General features: G+C 41.0%; 1 protein-coding gene across 2 annotated transcripts in view; it reads right to left on the bottom strand.

The window, feature by feature from the left end:
- Nucleotides 1-19,606, bottom strand: part of Cped1 (cadherin like and PC-esterase domain containing 1) — a 260,260-nt gene that overhangs the window by 171,787 nt on the left and 68,867 nt on the right. For both annotated transcript variants that reach the window (XM_060373786.1, XM_060373787.1), the window contains exon 4: nucleotides 16,083-16,158. In XM_060373786.1, coding sequence (XP_060229769.1) covers nucleotides 16,083-16,158 — 76 coding nt within the window. The remainder of the gene's footprint in view (nucleotides 1-16,082; nucleotides 16,159-19,606) is intronic.

Raw genomic sequence — 19,606 nt, 5'->3', positions numbered from 1 at the left:
CAAAGGGGCATTTTGGCCTCAGTCCTCTGTGGCTTGAGTAGTCTTGGGGTACTCTTCCCAAAAGGAGTTGGGGGTCACTTGTAGGCCAGCAAACCTGGATTTCGAGAAAAAGCACGTGGAGTTTTTATAAAGATTCTGAAATGGAAGAGTGCTCCTTCAGTTCATGGATCCGGAGTGAATGAAGTGACAGAAGGCATGGTGCCGGTTTCGCCGCACTGCTTCAGGGTTGCTTGCCCAGCCTCCCTGAAGCCCCTGCTGGCTCCTCACAAAAGGCGGCTGTTGACTCAGCACATTTGTCCATCCCTCAGATTAACTTTTCTTTCCCATATCACTTTAAAAAAAATTCTCAGTACGCTTTAGTCTGAGTTGACGTTAAGGCGCATATTTCCACCAAGAATTTTCTTAAATAGATTGGAGACACTAGAGGTTTCTTTCTTTCCAGTTTTGCCTTCAGCTGTGAGCCACATTCTGTATGATTAAGAGTTTTCACCCACCAACGGCTTAAAATGTTGTTTCAATAGCTCCCACACAGCAAAATGCTGTATTAAAATCTATCCAACAGGTAAGAGCTCCTTTAATTAAGATCTCAGTGGCATCTTGGCATTGTATGCCTTTGCTCTTGGCCTGTGTGGATTTACCAGTACATTGTGTAATTGGAAAATTTTAAGTATCATTTTGTGGGTTGTACCTTGCATTTTATAGCCTGCTATGAATATAGCTAAAGGTTCTTTCCCTTAAATGACACAACACTGCTCTGAAAGTGGCTATTGACTGACCCATGCTGGGTGGAGAGGAAGGATAAAGAAACTGAAACATTTGCTCAACATATAACAGGAGGTGAATGAACAGACCCAGTTTACTTAAACATGTTGTCTTTCTCTTCTTCTTCTTAGTAATTCTATTTAGAGTCAGAGTAAACATTTCTTGTGTGTGAAATATTTGCATCACTAGATCATAAATAGTGAAGGCTTCATACTTGAATGGTAAATAGAGCCCTGTATCTCAACTCTGTTCTTGGGAAAAATTTTAGGTCCAGTTGTGACACTTAAAATCCAATGGTATTAAGCCTATCTAATTCCAACCTCAAAGTGGTGAGGCAGAGAGGGTGTGTGAACCTATTTCCCAACTACCTCTCCCCTCTTTTCCTTCTAGGGTCAAAAATGAGAGCTGGTGAGATGCCGAGTGGTCATTATTTACTAGGGTTGTGAAGTGTTCGTGTGGAATGAGTCAGTTGCACTAGCACGCCAATGTATGAGGGCTTGACCTGAAGAGCTGAGTGAGGTCTACCAGCAAGGAGGCATCCTTAAGTTAAAACGATATGGTTAGCAAGACAAGTCACATGGAAGGATGACATAAAATAGAACGGTAGCTTTCAGTGCTGTGTTTTGTATTCCATAGACTATTTCTCTCTAGATCGTTAGTTTTTGACCTTCCTAATGCTCTAGCCCTTTAATACACTTCCTCATGTTGTGGTGGCCCCCAGTCATAACATTATTTTTGTTGCTATTTCATAATTATAATTTGGCCACTTTTTATGAATCATAATGTAAATATTTTTGGAGACAGAGGTTTGTGAAAGTGTCGAAACCCACAACTTGAGAACCATTGCTCTAGAGTATACCAGTGTATATGTGTATATGGGGATGATTACCCATATGTGCATACATGAAGGACAAAGGTTCATACTGACCCTCATAGATAGTTCTAAGTTCAGGTTTCTCACTGAAGCTAGAGCTCATCAGCTGGCTATCTGGTATACCTTTAATTGTCTACTTGACACAGCCTAGAACTACCTGCAAGGAGAGTCTTGACTGAGGTTGGGTTATAGGCATGCTTTTAGGGGACTGTCTTGATTGCTAATTGATGTAGGAAGAGCCAGCCATTGAGGGCAGCACCGTTCTCCAAACAGGGAGTCCAGAATAGCATGAGAGAGAGAGAGCAAGCAAGAAGGAAAACAAGGATGTGAGCAAGGACCCTGTGTTCTTTACTGTGAATGTGATGTTTCAGCTTCTAGACCTGACTTCCCCACAACATGAATTGTAAACTTGAATTGTAATGCCTTCTCTCATGTGTTGCTTTTGGTCAACAGCAATAAAATTTCTTATCCCTAGTTTGAAATAAACTAAATCACTGTGGTAGTTTCAATAAGAATGGCCTCCATAGGCTCGCATGTTTGAATGTGTAATCACCAGAAGTGAAACTATTTGAGAGGGTTATTAAAAGGATCAGGAGTTGTGGGCTTGCTGGAGGAACTGTTTTATTGGGGGTGAGCTGTGAGGTTTCAAAAGCCCATGCCACTCTATCTGCCTCTGGAATAGGATGTAGCTCTCAACTAATTCTCCAGAGCCATAGGTGCTGCCAGGTTCCTGCCACGCCCCATTATGATGATAATTGACTAGCCCTCTGACACTGTAAGCAAGCCTCCAATTAAATGCTTTCTTTTATAAGAGTTGTCTTGGTCCTGTTGTATCTTCACGGCAATAGAACATTGGCCAAAACAAGTTCTTAGTAAGATACTGAAAGAAATCATATTTAATGCCCATAAGGTTCTCATTCTGTACATATAACATGCAGCATCTCAAGTAATTTAAACATTTGAGCCTAGTTTGTTTTCCTAAAATCTCTATGCTGAGAATGGTGGTGTAGGTCCATAATCCCACCATTCAGTGGACAGAGGCAGAAAGTTCCTTGTATGTGTAATGCCAGTCTGGCCCATACAATGAGCTCAGACAAGAGAGTGATACATAGTGAGACCTTGACCTGAAAACAAGCAATTAATAACAAGGAGAACCTCAACAAGAAAGCCAGGCAGGCCTTTTCCTCTATTTTAGAAAGAAAATCAAAGCATAGAGAAGGTAAGAAGCTCATCTAAGGGTACCGGGCCATTATGTGGCCAGGATGGGATTCATACATAAGGAGCCTGGCTCTGAGTACACACACCACTATCCTATAGCAGCTGGTAATCAAGCAAAGCAACCTGCAACTCTAAAAGTGATTTTCACAAACCATTAATTTCACCAAATCATATATTTCCTATAAAACATAATTTGGCTCCACTCATATCCACTAATCGACCTCACATTTGTGCTTTGCAAACCAGTTTAGCAGCACAATCAGTTAATTCTAAATGATAATCATAGAATCCTCCAATGAAAGCCAGAAACACACTTTAAGATGTCAAGACAACAAATTCTGGGCCTTTTCTAAGTATCCCAGGAAGGTGGTGCCGTAATTACCCTGGAAGCCAGGACCTAGTGTCTGACCTCATATGTGACCTACCCTTGACCTCAAGTATGTAACTACAACATGATGTCTGCCATGCAGGCTTTCCTTCTGCCTCGCAGAGCTATTGATAGCTTGGGAAGCTGAGTCTAGCATAGCCACACAAAAAAAGAAGGAATAGAAAGAAAAAGGGACGTCATAAGGGAGCTTAGTAGCAAACAGTAAAGACTGGGCTGCTGCTCTCCCAAGGCTAGCAATTTTGGTCTGCTGCTCTCCCAAGGCTAGCAATTTTGGTCTGCTGTTGAGTTTTCCAATCAAAACAAAAACAAAACAAAACAAAACAAAAACATCTTCTGCCTATGGTAAACACAGATTGATCTGCTTAACCACAAATTCTGATGTACAGTAAATCAAGAAAATTATGATAGTTGATGAAATAATAAAAGCAGGATGAGTAAATAAATGTAATTTCTTATTAGGCTCAGACATAATAGTTTCTTCCAAATAGATGCTTCCTTAGTTTGGTTATTGTAATCAGCCTAGAAAGCCAGCATAATAGTATCATAAAGTGATATGGATCTGAACATGAATAAATCTAGTCCATAAATAATTATGTAAGAATAAAGAAGAGCTAGATACAGTCAATGTCTAATGTGTAAGTGAAAACTTAATGCTACCTCTCATTATCCTTACTAATCTCCAACTTAAAGTCAAGCTGATTGCCCCTTTTCTCATATACATATACATAAATGTGACATGTATGTGTGCAGAGAGAGAAAAATAACAAGAAAGAAAAAGAGAAAATATATCATTGTGGGAAACTGATCCCTCAGTATTCTTCTATGAATCAGCGTGTTAAATCTCTTGAACAACACAGAAACTATATCTTCAGTGGAAATTTGTGTGAGAATATATGCTATGTGTCTGAGTGGCTGGTCCCTAGTCAGTGGACCTGTTTTGGAAGGGTTAGGAGGTGTGGCCCTCCTAGGGATGTGTCACTAGCTACGGGATTTAAAGTTTCAAAAGCCTTTGCCAGGCCCAGTGTGTCGCTCTTTGCCTGCCCTTGGCTCAGTGTAAGCTCTCAGCACATGGCTGCCTGTGTGCCATCATGCTCAAGGCCGTGATAATCAACCTGCTGACATTGTCGGCCAGCCCCTAATGAAAAGCTCTTGGTTGTAGTGTCTCTTCACAGTGACAGAACAGTCACTAAGCCACCTACTATGCAATGTGCACAGGTTTATAATAGAGCTTGTCATATAAAACATTTTTACAACAACTGTGTGAAGAAGACAGGTAATAAAAGTAGTCCATGTGCCAGTCTGAAAGAGAGGCAAATGGACTACTTTACTCGGATTTTCTTAGAAGCTGAATGAACACTGAATGAGGCTTCTTTCTGTGTGGATCCTAAGACTCCCTGCTTGTGACTCCCTGTAAGTTGGGGTTTCTGTCACTCTTTACATTCTCACAGAAAAACTTAAGACAGATAGACCACAAAGGTGCCCTCATTTAATATGTGTGAGTTCCTTTCTTTGTCTTTTTGGGGCAAGGTAACCCCTGGCAATGCTATATTTTTGCATATGACCTGTCTGTCTGTTTGCATCTGCTCTGTTTCTACCAATGATTTTAGTGAAAATGAGTGGAGAGAAAGAGCCAAAGAGAATAAGGTACCCTGCTTCACCACTAGATGGTGCTAGGAGTAGTTTTTTTAAAAATAGTCTCAGAAGTTCTAAATGCAATGAATCACAGGGTTTGAAAGATGTTTGCTCTATAATAGAGTCTGTGCTTCTCTCGAAAACAGGAGCATATCTACCCCGACATTAAAGGGAAAAACATCTTCCAAAGCTACCCTATTATTCAGTTAATTACATTTCTGCCAGGACAGGTGTCCTTTCTAATCACAACTTCAGCTCAGAAGAAAAGATTCTGATTCTCGGTAGGAATTCGAATGCGTTTCATTTTCCTTATCCTTTGCTGGAAATTTCTCTTTCAGTCTCTGTCAAGATGATTTTTCAATGTGACGTGTGAGACTGGGAGTGACTAAAACACCTGTTACAATGTATTAGTCTTACTAAATATATATTATCATACATGTCCTACAATGCAATGTTCCAGAGATGAGCCATAACAAACGGCATCCCATGGGCAATGTGCTGTGCAACAGGCAGCCGAGGAAGACACGCCTGCTTCAGCTAATGCCTCACAGTAATGGGCTGGTATTTTGCAATGCTGATGATATATTCAAGTCAAGTCTACGTACTAGTCTGGACTGCTGTGAAAATGAGTGAAGAAAGCCATGAACAACCCCAAATTAGTAATATTGCTTTTTCTTTCATAACTCTTGCAATATTCTTGTCAGCAAAATTACCCATGCTTGTTCATGTGTGTGTGTGTGTATGCATGCATGTATGCATGCATGTGTGTGTGTGTGTGTGTGTGTGTGTGTATAGGTAGACATACAGGTAGAAATCAGTGGTTAGTGTCACACATCTTCCTCTATTCTTTTCCACCATGTTTTTGAAACAGAATCACGCATTGGACCTGGATCTCATTGTGGTGTTTCTGCTGGCTGGCCAGACAGCTCTGGGCATCTTATTTTTGCCCATCCTAGCATTGAGATAGCAGGCATATGCTGCTGGGATTACAGACATATACTGCTGTGCTGGGCTTATTACATGAGTACTAGGTTCTATTGCTGTGATAAAATACCATGGCTGAAAGCAACTTGGGAAGGGGAGGTTTTATTTCAGCTTACAGCTATTGGGTCATATTCCATTATTAATGAAAATCAGGGCAGAAAATCCCGGAGGCAGAAGCTGATGCAGAGGCAATGGGGGAGTGCTTCTCATTTGCTTGCTCCTCGTGGCTTGCTCAGACTTCTTTCTTATACAGCTCAGGATCACTCGCCCAGGGGTGGCATCGGTCACAATGCTGGGCTCTGCCACATCAACCATTAACCAAATAAATGACCCACATGCTTGTCCAGAGGCAAATGCACTACAGTCATTGGTGAGTGGTCTCATGGGTGCTCAGAATTGAGCCGAGATCTTCTGGAAGATCATCCAGTGTTCGTAATCTCTGAACAATCTCTCCTGGTCCAAAACTGTATATTTGAAGTAAGAAAGAATGCCAGCACTAAGTAAATTATCACATTAACCTCCAAAAGGAGAAGTGAGTTCAGAGAAGGTGTGTGTGCGAGGGCTGAAGTTGAAGGTAATAACTTTGCATGACCTAGAAAGGTAGGCATCCACATCAGTCAGTGCAAGGCAGCTAGGTAGCCTGGGGACAGCACCCCACTCTTGGTGCTGAGATGCAGGAAGATTGACATTCTCTCACTTTAAAATGACTCAGTGTTCATTCTGGTTGAAGAATTCTGAGGACTGTACCACACCCAGTCAACACATGTTTGCCTGTAGGACAATGACTAATCACAATGCCCCTGACTTGTCAACTCACATCCATCTTTCTACCTTAAAATATACAGGTTGAAGTCTTAAATATGGACCTCAGGATTTTTACTAGATCTGGAAATAAACCTTTCTGAGGTATAATTAAGAGCAAATTAGGCCATTAGGATAGACTTTAATGCAGTGGTTCTCAACCTTCCTAATGCGAACCTTTAAGATAGTTCTTTAGGTTGTGGTGACCCCAAACCATAAAATTAATTTTGCTGCTACTTCATAACTATAATTCTGTTGTTATTATGAATCATAATGTAAATATCTGATATACAGATGATCTTAGGTAACCTCTGTGAAAAGATCCTTTGACCCCCCAAAGGGGTTACGACCCACAGGTTGAGAACAGCTGCTCTACTGTGAGGTGCTTGTTTTATAAGAGGAGAAAATAAGAAGACAGGTGTAAAAGACCTTCTGAGGACACAGCAGGAAAATGCCATTTATAAGTGGAGGAGAAGTCTCATAAGGATCCACCCAAGCTGACACAGTAATTGTGGATTTGTCTCTAGAAGTAGGAGCAATAAATTCCTGTAGCTTAAACCATGTAGTCTGTAGTGCTTTGCCACTAAATGCTAGAAAAATAGCATCTAACCAACCACTAACAGGAGCTGTTCTCTTGGGCACAGTATTGATTGGGTGGCTGATGGACCATGATCTTTCAGTTTGGAGACACAGAAGAAGGCACATTTCTAAAGTAGGGTTAGATGTCAGCCATTACCTGCTCATTGAGAGAGAGAGAGAGAGAGAGATTTTGAGAGAGGTCTTGTTGTGGCTTTGTCCCTAAAGGCAAATCCACTTTCGATTTACTAGTCAGCAGCCAAGTCCTTTGTGATTGTGTTAATCCTTTTTGTGACATAGAAGCTGACGATGTAGGAAAAGAGAAATCACATTTTCTGTTGTGATCTAGATAAAACAGAGACAAAAAGAAAAGGTGTTCTAAGGAAGAGGGAGTAGGAAGATGTCTCTGAGGCCACCAGAAAAAAGGAAGGAAAGATAAAGGAGGAAAATAGAGGAATGAAGGGCTGAATCTTTATTAATTAGAACAACTACATTTCTTCCTGTATTAAGACTATTGAGTTTTGCTTTTTTTTTTAAATTATTTAGATCTCAATAAGAAAATGTCCACCCAAATCCATTGCAATCGAGAGGTTCTTCCTTTTCGGCCTTGATGGTCTTGGTTTACTAGATACATCTCATGCAGCCTCACTTTCTTCAGTGTGATATATGCAAAAATGAAATACAACAGTTATCCAGAAAGGATGGATTTATTTCCTCTAAGTTGAATCCAGAATCACAGAAATGAATAAAATACCTGGGGAGTTAACCCATGAGAAGAACGAAAGAATCCCTGGAGAGAGACAGAGAGAGGCTTCTCACCGTTGACTTCCTGCTCCATCCTTGCTTGGGCAGCCAGCACTTAGCCTCTCCCCAAGAACCAATGAGAACATAGCTGAAGACAGGACAAACTGCAAGCCTGCCTGGGAGACTTCCTCATCCATCTCCAACTTGCTTACATGAAAACCAACCAACAATGTGAGAAAGGGCTCAACTTGCCATCTTTCGGAGCAATGAGGTCGTAAGTCCTTTGGCTACATGGAAAATCACCTACCAGCTGCATCTACCACATGAGACTTATTACTGTCTTCCCAGTGTGCTTGTGGATAGTAATCTAACACTTCTTAAGCTATTCTACTATAAGATGCAAATGTCTGATTAAAATTGGCTATGACTTCCAGGGGTGAGAGGCTCTCCTTACTTCACCAGCTCTTCGTCTCTGACCCATAGCGCCAGGTCAATGCTTACATTACAATAGGTAAACGGGTAAGTAAGTCTGTCTGTGCTCTGGCAAGCCCCTCTGATGATTGGTAGGGCTCTCCTTGCATCAGCACCAACATTGTTCACTAAAACTTTTCTATTTCTGTGCATCTTTAACATTCAAAAGTAAGAGTGGTTACTATGTTGTATCACCCTCTTTTCCCACAGCTGTGACAAAACTCACCACAAATGCACCTTAAGAAGGACAGGCTTACACTGGCTCACAGTTTAAGGGTGCAGAGTCTGGAAGAGCAGCAGGATGGTAAGGGGGTTTGTCACATGACACCCACAATAAGGAAACAGAGAGAGATAGATGCTGATGTCTAGCTGGTTTCTCCCTTTTCACCCAGGGTGGAGTCCCAGCTATTCAACAGGGCCACCTGCATTCAGTGTGGATCTTCCCTGTGTAGTCAAGCCTTTCTGGAAAATCTCCTCACAGCCCTCCAGTCAGGGTGACGATGGAGATTAGTCCTCTCATACTTACTAAGGACAATGATTGTGCACTGAACTTTAGTGCTGACATACAAGGCCCTGCCCTCAGGGCATCTCTGTACTTGTAGAGACAGAAATACAGTGAAGAAGTAGGTGGTTCTTAAAAGCTTTGGGGATGGGTGCCCTGGAGAGAACCGAAGGGGAATGTAAATGTACTCCCAGAGATTCCACCGACTAGACAGTCACTGAGTTTGTGACTTCTTTTATGAAGATGCAGCTATGTCTAAGAGACTGGAGTGAGGGTGTAGCTTAGTACAAGTTAACTCCATCGGCTTACCTTCTGCTAGCACCTTGTCAAGTCATGCTACGGAAGTGAGAGGTTTACCAGGGGAGATGTCTTGCCTCAGTAGTGTAATCTCATGTAGCATGAACAACAAGGGGTTTGGGAGTTGAAAAAGCATCTAGAAGCTCATAGAAAACACAAAAGAAACTGTCAGGACTCAAGAACAGACCAGCCTTGGAAATATTAGACCTGGAAGATACTTCATATGCAGGCACCATGAGTCAGTGTTAAAAGTAATTGCAATTATGTTATATTAATGATAAATTTTTATGTTTGGTAATCAATAGTTAGAATTTATTAAGCCACATCCTGTTCAGATGTAACAGATATGTTAAATTTTATTTGTTAAAATTTCTCTTTTCTTTTTCTTTTTAAATAACTGGCATATTATTACTAAAAAGGAATGAGGATGCAGTCTTAAATTGGTCCAAGTGCTATCCCCGAGTGTATAACTTGGTCTCTCTTTTTTTAATTAAATTTTTACTTTTAAATATTAATTACAGTTTATTCATTTTTTATCCTAGCTGTAGCCCCCTCCCTCATTCCCTCCCAACCCCATCCTCCCTCTCTCCCTCCCTCATCTCCTTCCATCTCTCTCTCAAAGTCCACTGAGAGGGGAGGTTCTCCTCCCCTTCCATCTGACCCTAGCTTATCAAGTCTGCTCAGAACTGGTTGCATCGTCCTCCTCTGTGGCCTGGAAAGGATGCTACCCACTCAGGGGGACGTGATCAGAGAGCCAGCCACTGAGTTCATGTCAGAGACAGTCCCTGTTCCTCATACTAGGGTACCCACTTAGAGACTGAGCTGCCATGGGCTGCATCTGAGAAGGGGTTCTAGGTAATATCCACAAATGGTCCTTGGTTGGAGTATCAGTCTCAGAAAAGACCTCTATGACCATAGTTTTTGGTTCTATTGCTCTCTTTGTGGAGCTCCTGTCCTCTCCAGGTCTTACTAACTCCCCCTTCTTTCATAAGATTCGCTGCACTCTGCCCAAAGTTTGGTTAAGAGTCTCAGCATCTGCTTTGATACACTGCTGGGTAGAGTCTTTCAGAGGCCCTCTGTAGTAGGTTCCTGTCCTGTTTCCTGTTTTCTCCTTCTTCCAGTGTCCATCCCATTTGTCTTTCTGAGTGAGTATTGTTCATCTTACCAGGGTCCTCCTTCTTGCTTAGCTTCTTTAGGTATACAGATTTTACTATGTTTATCCTATATTATATGTCTAATACCCACTTATAAGTGAATATATCCCATGTGTGTCTTTCTGTTTCTGGGATAACTCACTCAGAATGATCTTTTCTGGTTCCCACCACTTGCCTGCAAATTTCATGATTTCCTTATTTTTAATTGCTGAGTAGTATTCCATTGTGTAAATGTACCACAATTTCAGCATCCATTCCTCAATTGAGGGGCATCTAGGTTGTTTCCAGGTTATGACTATTATGAATAAAGCTGCTATGAACATGGTTGAGCAAATGTCCTTGTGTATTTTGGATATGTGTCTAGGAGTGGTATAGCTGGATCTTGAGGAAGCGCTACTCCTAATAGTCTGAGAAAGCACCAGATTGATTTCCAAAGTGGTTGTAGAAGTTTACCCACCAGCAATGGAGGAGGGTTCCCCTTTCTCCACTTCCCCTCCAGCATGTATTGTCACTTGAGTTTTTGATCTTAGCCATTCTGATGGGTATAAGGTGAAATCTCAGGATCATTTTGATTTGCATTTCCCTGATGACTAAGGATTTTAAGCATTTCTTTAAGTGTTTCTCTGACATCTGATATTCCTCTATTGAGAATTCTCTATTTAGCTCTGTACTCTATTTTTAATTGGATTACTTGATTTGTTGCTTTTTAATTTCTTTAGTTCTTCATATATTCTGTAGACTAGACATCTGTCACATATAGGGTTGGTGAAAATCTTTTCCCAGTCTGTAGGCAGTCATTTTGTTCTGATGACAGTGTCCTTTGCCTTACAGAAGCTTTTCAGTTTCATGAGGTCCCATTTATTGATTGTTGCTCTTAGATCCTGTGTTGTTGGTGTTCTGTTCAGCAAGTTGTTTCCTGTGCCCATGAGTTCTAGGCTCTTCCCCACTTTCTTTTCTAACCGATTTAGTCTGGTTTTATGTTGAGGTCTTTGATCCACTTGGACTTCAGATTTGTGCAGGGTGATAAATATGGGTCTATTTGCATTTTTCTACATGTAGACATTCTTGGTCTCTTTTTAAAATTACATACAAAAGCCAGGGCTTGGACCTAAAGTAAAATTACTTGTAAGAATGAATAATACTCCAAACATAACAAAAACCTTGGCATACTCCAAGGCTCCTCAGATGGTGGTGCTGCACTAAAAAGAATAAAAACACTTCCCAACCCTTCAGAACAGTCCTCATATGCTAACGTTTTTGTAGTTCAAATATGGGAAAGTAATTCCTTTTATCGCAAAAAAAAAAGAGTAAATGTCATAAAAAGCCCAAGCAACAAGTTTGAGCCAACTAAATACTATAAAAACTTTTCCCCCACAAAAGGCAAAGTATTAAATGGCAAGACAGAAATAAATCTTTTCGCTTGCCAGAAAACTTTCCATGGGCGTGTTCTCCCATGTGAGTCAGAGGTCTAAGGTCAGGTACACGCCGGCTGGGGACGGGACACCCGTGTGAGCCCCGCATGTTATCTCTGACCAGACTTCTGCTCTGGCCAAAACCTTGTCCTGTTTCACTTGCCTGAGTCCCAGATACACCCATTCTTGGCTGCATCATGAGCTCTCTGTATTTTTTAAGACAAAGCCCAAGACAGCAAGTCTCCACGGAATTGTGGGATCCTACATTACTGATTAATTCCAAAGTTGATGCTCTTATAGACGAATAAGCAGAAGCAAACCTAGATTACACTAGTTACCCAGGATTGAACACTGATTATGCTTCAGAGTGGGAGCTTACCATGGATTCTTTGAAACTGTTGGAGACACTTCTCCGTATTTTGGGCCATTTTACAGACACGTAACAATTGTTCTGCAAAACATTTTTCAAGGATATTTACATGAAAAGATAGCCTTGGGAGACAGAAATGACCTCTTACTCAGGGAAAGAGGGAGAGGTTTGTTTGTATGTAAGGTATGTCAAGCTGTCCTTGAGCTCCTTAAGTAGTCAAAAATTACCTTGAGCTTTCTGATCTTCCTGCCTCCACCTCTCCGATTACAGGCAAGCACCATCAAGCATGCGTGCCTGCGTTTACACAGCACTGGTGACTGACCTTAAGCTTCATGCATGTAAACTTTCACTTTGCCAACTGAGCGGCATTTCATATCATTTGACGATATCCACAAAAGTATGGCAGGTGTCTTGTGAGCTGAGAAGTAAGGCAAATCTCACACTCATCAAAGTGTTTCACAGAAATAGAAAATTCTTATGGTGATCAGTTGTAAAAAGAGAAAAAAAATTTAAGTAATGCAAGGCTCAAGTTTTCAAAAATAGAATAGTCCAGTCGCCGTTTATTAAACATATATATTAGGTATGGTACAAAGCAGTTTTTTAAAATCAATTATACATATATGTACTATGTGCATATATAAATGCATACACAGTACAGTTGATTTTAAAAACTAAATTATGAAATAAGGCTACTATCCATACTCACAGATTTAAAAGCAAACCAAAACCCAAAAATATCCCATAAAATTAAGTAATTCGTATTGCTAACTAGTGGCAAAGCTGAAAATCTCTAGTTCCAAACTTTTATTAACTTCTAAATAAAACACAGTCTAAAGATGACAAGCTATTTTGACCTTAAACAAAATAGCATTATATTTCATTTTGGTTTTCTGTTTGTTTTTCCTCCTAAAATAATAGCTGCATATTGAGCACCTTTTGATTGAAAGCACCATGCTAAATATTTATATGCTTTCATGATATTTCTGTTAATCATATTTATTTGCAGACAGCCTTGTACATGTATGTAATAAATAGCACACACTCATTGCCTACCTCCTTACCATTCTGCCAACCTCCCTTCTCCCTGACAAATCACTCTCTTTCTCCTCCCCAGCATGTACAAGTCTATTCAGTTGGTTTGCGGACCACTGAGACAGACCAGTACTCTGTGTCCCCCTTAGGTCTGATGCTGTCTCTTGCAGCACAGTGGGCTCAGCAGAGAGAAAATATTTCATATTAATTATCTTATTTTCATTGATTTCTGTTCTAGACAGTGTGCTGATGACAACCCATCTGACCTCAAGCTCACCATCTTGCCTTGTCCCTGAGTCCAGGGATTAGAGTTACATAAATTATCTTACTCAGCCTACCTCGCCCTTTGAATAATTCCATATGCTAGGTGTTACTACCTAGTCTGAATAACCCCATACGATAGGTCTGATTACCTAGTCTGCACTCACTGCTAAATATTCAACATTAACAGTAAACCAATTAGTTTTGGTTTGTGACTAAGTTTATATCATATTTTGTGTATTCATAGAAAATGATACAACAAAAGCTACTGTTCATAAAATTCAAATCAGAAAATTAGGCTATAGGTACATGTTTTCAAAGCGAGACATTTAAGAAAACTATTGTCAGCTCAAGAGAAGTAACAATATTCCACAAAACTATCTTGGCACTCACAGATATAAATAGAAAATGAGCGTGCGAGTGTGTGAACGTGTGTGTGTGTGAGAGAGAGAAAACAAAAAGGGTTACACATTTCTAGAATTGGTAATGTTCTTCAGAGTAAGACAGTTTTCAAATGATTCCTAATTTTATGGGAGCAAGTAAAAATAAAAACATATCAGCCTTTCTTGAGGAAGATATGCGTATATGTGTGTGTCTGTATGTATATTTTAAAATATTTTATATTTCAGATGATGTTTTTCAAGATTTTAAAATACATTTGTTCTGAATCAACCATTCTTACATATAAATTACGGCAGAAAAAACATCACTTTAACACCTGGAAGCTTTGTTTAAAATGCAGACAATTTGGGGATGGGGATAATCTTAACTAAAGGAACTCTGGGATTTATGAATGTTTAGTCCTGGAAAGAATGGTTTTTACTTAGCCCACAACAGCATTCTCTTTTCTGCTTACTATTTCTTTGTCTGAGTGTTTACATGTGCGTGCAGGGATGTATGCATGTGTGTGCTCCTGTCTATGGAGGACAAAGGCCCACATCGAGCATCTTCCTCAATCGCTCAGTCACTTATGTTCTGAGACAGTCTCTGATGGAACATTACCGAACTGACAAGACATACATGTTGGGGCTGGAAATCAGGTCTTTGTGCTCATGAGACATCCACTTCCTTCTCCACATACCCACACTTCATCTTTATAAAATAACAAGCTAGCTGGAGGTGTAGCTGAGTGGCAGAGTGCTTCCTCAACACACACGCAGCTCTGGTTCAATTTCCAGACCTTGTTGGGAGTTTGAGGCCAGGCTGAGTTACCCAGGCTTTACCTTTAAACAAACAAACATATGAGCTAGAGACTATGCAGTCAGCCATAATTGTACTATGAAAAAACGCAAACAGAAAAAAAAAAATCCAACAACATCACATACTATTTATTTTAGAAATGTGTCTTAAACTTAAAGAAGAATTTTGGATCCATTTAAGTTTTAATTCTTGGTGGTGAATTAGAGAGAGGAGCCTGCTGTCGGTATAGTGGGATGTGCCTAAGGCTAATGGTTTGAGGCAGAACCGTGGAGAAGTCGGTGGGCTACAAAGTATGCCGTGATTTCTGATCTTACTAAGTAAGGCAAGATAATAAATACGGAAATGAAGTCGTGGAAATCTACATTTTAATTATGTAGTAAAACACTTCCCAAGGGCACAAGCATCAACGGGTGTTAAACAAGAAATCTGAGGTATTCTCACCAATGAGCTCTAAAGCAGGCTTTCATTTTATCTGTGAGGACTTAGGTCATCTCTAGTGACTGACTTGCCTCCTGATGGCTTTTCCACCATGGGAACTGTGCAGAAATGGGAGAGGGTGATTTTTGTCCCGCATTCTTGATACAGTCAGGAAAGAATGTCTCCACCGAGCGTCCTGCCTTAAACATGGAGGACTTTAGAGAGGGAAAACAACACTTGGAGAACAGAATAACGGCTCTACATCTCAGCTTCCTATTGCTGAGATAAAACTCCATGACCAAAAGCAACTTGTGGAGGAAAATGCTTGTTTCCTCTTACAGCTACAGGAAAGTCAGGGCAAGAAGTGAAGGCAGGAACTGAAGCAGAAGCCACAGAGGAGTGCTGCCTCCTGGCTTGCTCTCCTTGTTCAGTCTACTTTCCTACAGAAACCCGAGCCACCTGGCCCATGTTGGTACAAGCCCACAGTGGTCTGGGCCACACCAAACAGTAAGGAAGAAAATGCCCCATAGTTTTGCCTACAGACCAAACTGATGGAGGCATTTGCTGAGTTGAACTTTCCTTTTCCCCGATGACCCTGGCCTGTGTCAAGTTGAAAAAAAAAAAAACAAAAACAAAAACAAACAAACAAAACAAAACAAAACTACCACAATGGCATAATGATAAACCCTTTAAAATATTCAAGTTATGCATAACCAAGAACCACTACAACAATCATTTTCAAACTAAAGCAGAATCACTTTAAAAAGAAACAGATAGGACAAACAGAAGCAGAGGCCTGGCAAAAGCACCAGTTACGCTAGTGTGAAGTATTGTCAGAGCACGCCAGGGTAGAGCCTGGCATCAGGGAAGACATGGGTGTCGGAGCTGTAGAGGGGAGACACTGCTCTGAGGCCTTCTTAGTTGTTACATATATAGAAGCCCACAGGTGACAAGCACTTGTGCATAAAGAGGCAAACTAAAGGTTACCTGGAAATCTTCTGATTATCCGACACAAGCCCTCTTTCCTGCAAAGCTGGGGCTGTATTTCTGGTAATACATTTACCTGAAAGAATCAAAAAAGATCTTAGTGATTTAAGCGTTCAAAAATAATGACGCCAGGGGAGGGGTGGAAGAGAGAGAGAGGGAGAGAGATCACAAGCTGTAGATATTAATCATTCCCGTCTGCATCCACATTCAAGGGTAAAAGCCTGCAAGTGAACACTCAAATCAAGAATGATGAAGTAGCTGATTTGACTACATGAAATAAAAATGTGCCCTCCGAAATCTTCAAAATATTTGGGGATAGCTTGGGAAACCTTTTTATTTCAAAGCTACCATAGTTGATAGACATAAAAATACATACTTATGTCAAATACAGTAACATAGCTTCATAGTTGCACACGGCAAAAATAGTGCTGAAGGACTAGAAAGCTGTGTAATGACGTTCTGAAGGCCACTTAGCTCCTCAGTTAGTGCCAAGCCTGTCTCACCATCTCACACACAGTCTTTACTTCATAATGAAGAACATTGTTGCTTCACCTATTTAAAGAACAGAAACCGTCCTAACAAATTTAATCTCTCTCCTCTTATGACTTTACAGTGTGATTAACTAGTTACATCAACTGTATCTCCGAACTGAAACCAAATATGGTTAAACCTTGTTAAATTGGGGAGAGAGAGATACAGAGAGAGAGAGAGAGAGATCTGTTTAAATTAGCTTGAAGCTCAGATTTATTCTTGAGGCACTATTGATTACTTTCAAATTAATTCACTCTTTCCCAATAAAGTATTACAGTTTCTTCAACATGTCCTGCTGGCATGGCTAGATAAAACTGAACTGTGTTAGAGAAAACAGGGGAGGGAGCCATGGCCTCAGTCCCAATTTTGCACTAACAGAATCCTGATCTTGAGCACATTTTGCTTGTGTGCCCTCAGTGTCTTTTCTTATACAATAAAGCACGTAGAGCCTTGGGTATCTAAGCTCCACTTTGATCAATGCTATAATAAGATGTAGCTCTTCCCTAATGATTCATGTAAAGTGCTTGGACCCAGTCTGATTAAATCCTCCCTGGCACTTGGAATTGTATTCACTTATGCATTTATTCAACAGACCCTCTGTTGCCCAAGTACAGCTCTCGGAGAACAAGCCGCAGCCCTGGTCCTGTAAGTGGACCCACAGCACCATGCCTCGGCGTGGGCAGCATTCCTCAGCGCTGCGGCCTGTGCAGTCTAGGAGCATGCCAAAGGCTACCACACTTGAGGGAAAGCTGTCAGTGTGGGGCGCTTACAGTTTTAGGGTTGTCTTCACGTCTCAAATTCAAAAGCAGGTAAGCTTAGAGGCTAAGTGTAAGGAGACAGGCATTTTTCTAAAGCCCTGCCTCACCAGTTTAGAATTCTTAAGACACGCTGGAGGGGCAGGCAGAGGACTGCGGAAGCATGGGGAGGCTGTAACGGAGATTTTTTTGTTGTTGTTGTTTTAAGTTACACATGACGTTTTTTTCTAAGATTGTGAAAAGCTTCAGATGACAATAAAGATGGAAGCATTGGTTCTTATGTAAGGCAAAATCACTCAGCTGCTAACAGTTTCCTAGACTTTTTAACGGAGGAAGGATCCGGAAAGTTACCAAACGCTAGAGAAGCAGCTTTGAGTTAGTTACCTGGACCAGCGCAGGCCCGCTCTAACTGTGTAAAGCCTCAGGGTGCATGCGCTGCTCTTGTGGGAGCCTAGCACTGGCTCTCCCCTATCAGGAGAGGACAGAAGACTCCCTGCTGAAAGAATACTTTGCTAGCACAGATTTCATTTCTGTGTCGACTTCATGTGGAGCACCGGATCCGAAAGACTGCGGACAAAGACTTCCCAAAGGCAGACAAAGCCAGGGAAGCAGCATTCTACACTTCCAGCTTTGAGTTCCTTTCCCCCACCTGACGATTCCCCATCACCATTTTCTCCAGAGTGTGGCTCCCGCGTTCACACTTGCAGCCAACCTAACTGTGGTGACATGACCACCGAGACGTGCGACACCAAAAGTGCCACCTCCCTTCAGCTCTGGAAGTGAACACAAAACTGAGCTGGCCAACTGGGCAAAAGATGGGGACCGTTTAAGCGCCATGCGCCACACATTTGTGGCAAATCAATTACGTCACATATTTGACTGCTGAAGCTAACAGCGCTCTCTCATATTCTAGTGAGTTTCGCTTTAATGTGTATTATAAAATATAGGAGACCTGCATCACTACCTAGCGGAATACTGCCGAAGGAGTTTTATCTGAATTAGCTCACTGATACGGTACGCTTCTCCAGTGTAACACTGCAACAACCCTTTTAATAATATTTCTTTTTAACTTGTGTGTTATATGTGTGTGTGTGTTCATGTGTGTGGAGGTGCCAGTGGGGGAGGGGGGACAGCGCCCATGTACACATATGTCCATGTATGTAGAGGTGGAAAAGCTAACCTGAGTACCACCTTTGGGAATGTCCTTCCCCTTCTTTGACACGAAGTATCTTATTGGCCAGTAGCTTACCAGTTAGGCTAGACTGGCTGGCCAATGTGCCTCAGTGCTGACATGACAAGGGCATACCAGACATTTATATGTGGGCTCAAGGGGTCAAGCTTGGCACTTAAGTGCTTTGCTGATTGAAATATTCCTCAGCCACTAAATAACCTTTACTTTTTAAAAGAGCAGTCTTGGGTTCACTACAAAATTGGACAGATGTTGTATACATTTCTACCATCAATATCAATGTTCTAAAGTAAATATTAGATTTGCTATAATCAACATACAATTATCAGACAAAACTTATTTTCAATAAACCTTTTACTCTTGCTTATAGATATGTGCGTGTATGCATGTGTGTTTCTATGTGTATTCATGTTAGCATGTGTGAACATTTTGTATGAGGTTAAATTCTCTCTATACATAGAGTTTTTATATATATGCATGTGTATATATATATATATATAGAGAGAGAGAGAGAGAGAGAGAGAAGTAAGATAGTAAAGATAAACTGCAGTTTTTCTTTCCATAGCATGAAACCCCTTTCACAAGATTAGAAAGTATATAAAAAGTGGTAATAACATTCACTACTGGGATAGTTTCTAAAGATATAATTAGGAAAACAGAAACATGCATCTTAAAATATTTCAATTTCCAAATACACTTCCATAAACTTATTCTGTAATGAAATGAACCTAAATTGTTTCTATTGCAAATTCTCATAAGCAAAAATAAAAGTCAGGACCGGGGAGTGACCCAATTGATGGCCAAAGGCCAGCTCCCAACCCCCATGTAAAAGGCCAGGCAGAGTTGCAGCCCTCCTGGAATCCTAGCACTGGGGAGGGAGAGACAAAAGTTTCCTGGGGCGAGACAGCCAGCTCAACTGTCTGCAGTTGGAGCACAAGGGGTTCAGTAAGTGACATTCCACAATAACTGAAACAGAGGTCAACTGAGAAAGACACCAAGACATCAACTTGAGGTTTCCATAGCTGTGTGCAAACACATGTTACACACAT

The sequence above is a fragment of the Meriones unguiculatus genome, chromosome 21, assembly GCF_030254825.1.
Source record: "Meriones unguiculatus strain TT.TT164.6M chromosome 21, Bangor_MerUng_6.1, whole genome shotgun sequence".
Taxonomy (NCBI): domain Eukaryota; kingdom Metazoa; phylum Chordata; class Mammalia; order Rodentia; family Muridae; genus Meriones; species Meriones unguiculatus.
This window is presented reverse-complemented; position numbering and strand designations above follow the sequence as displayed.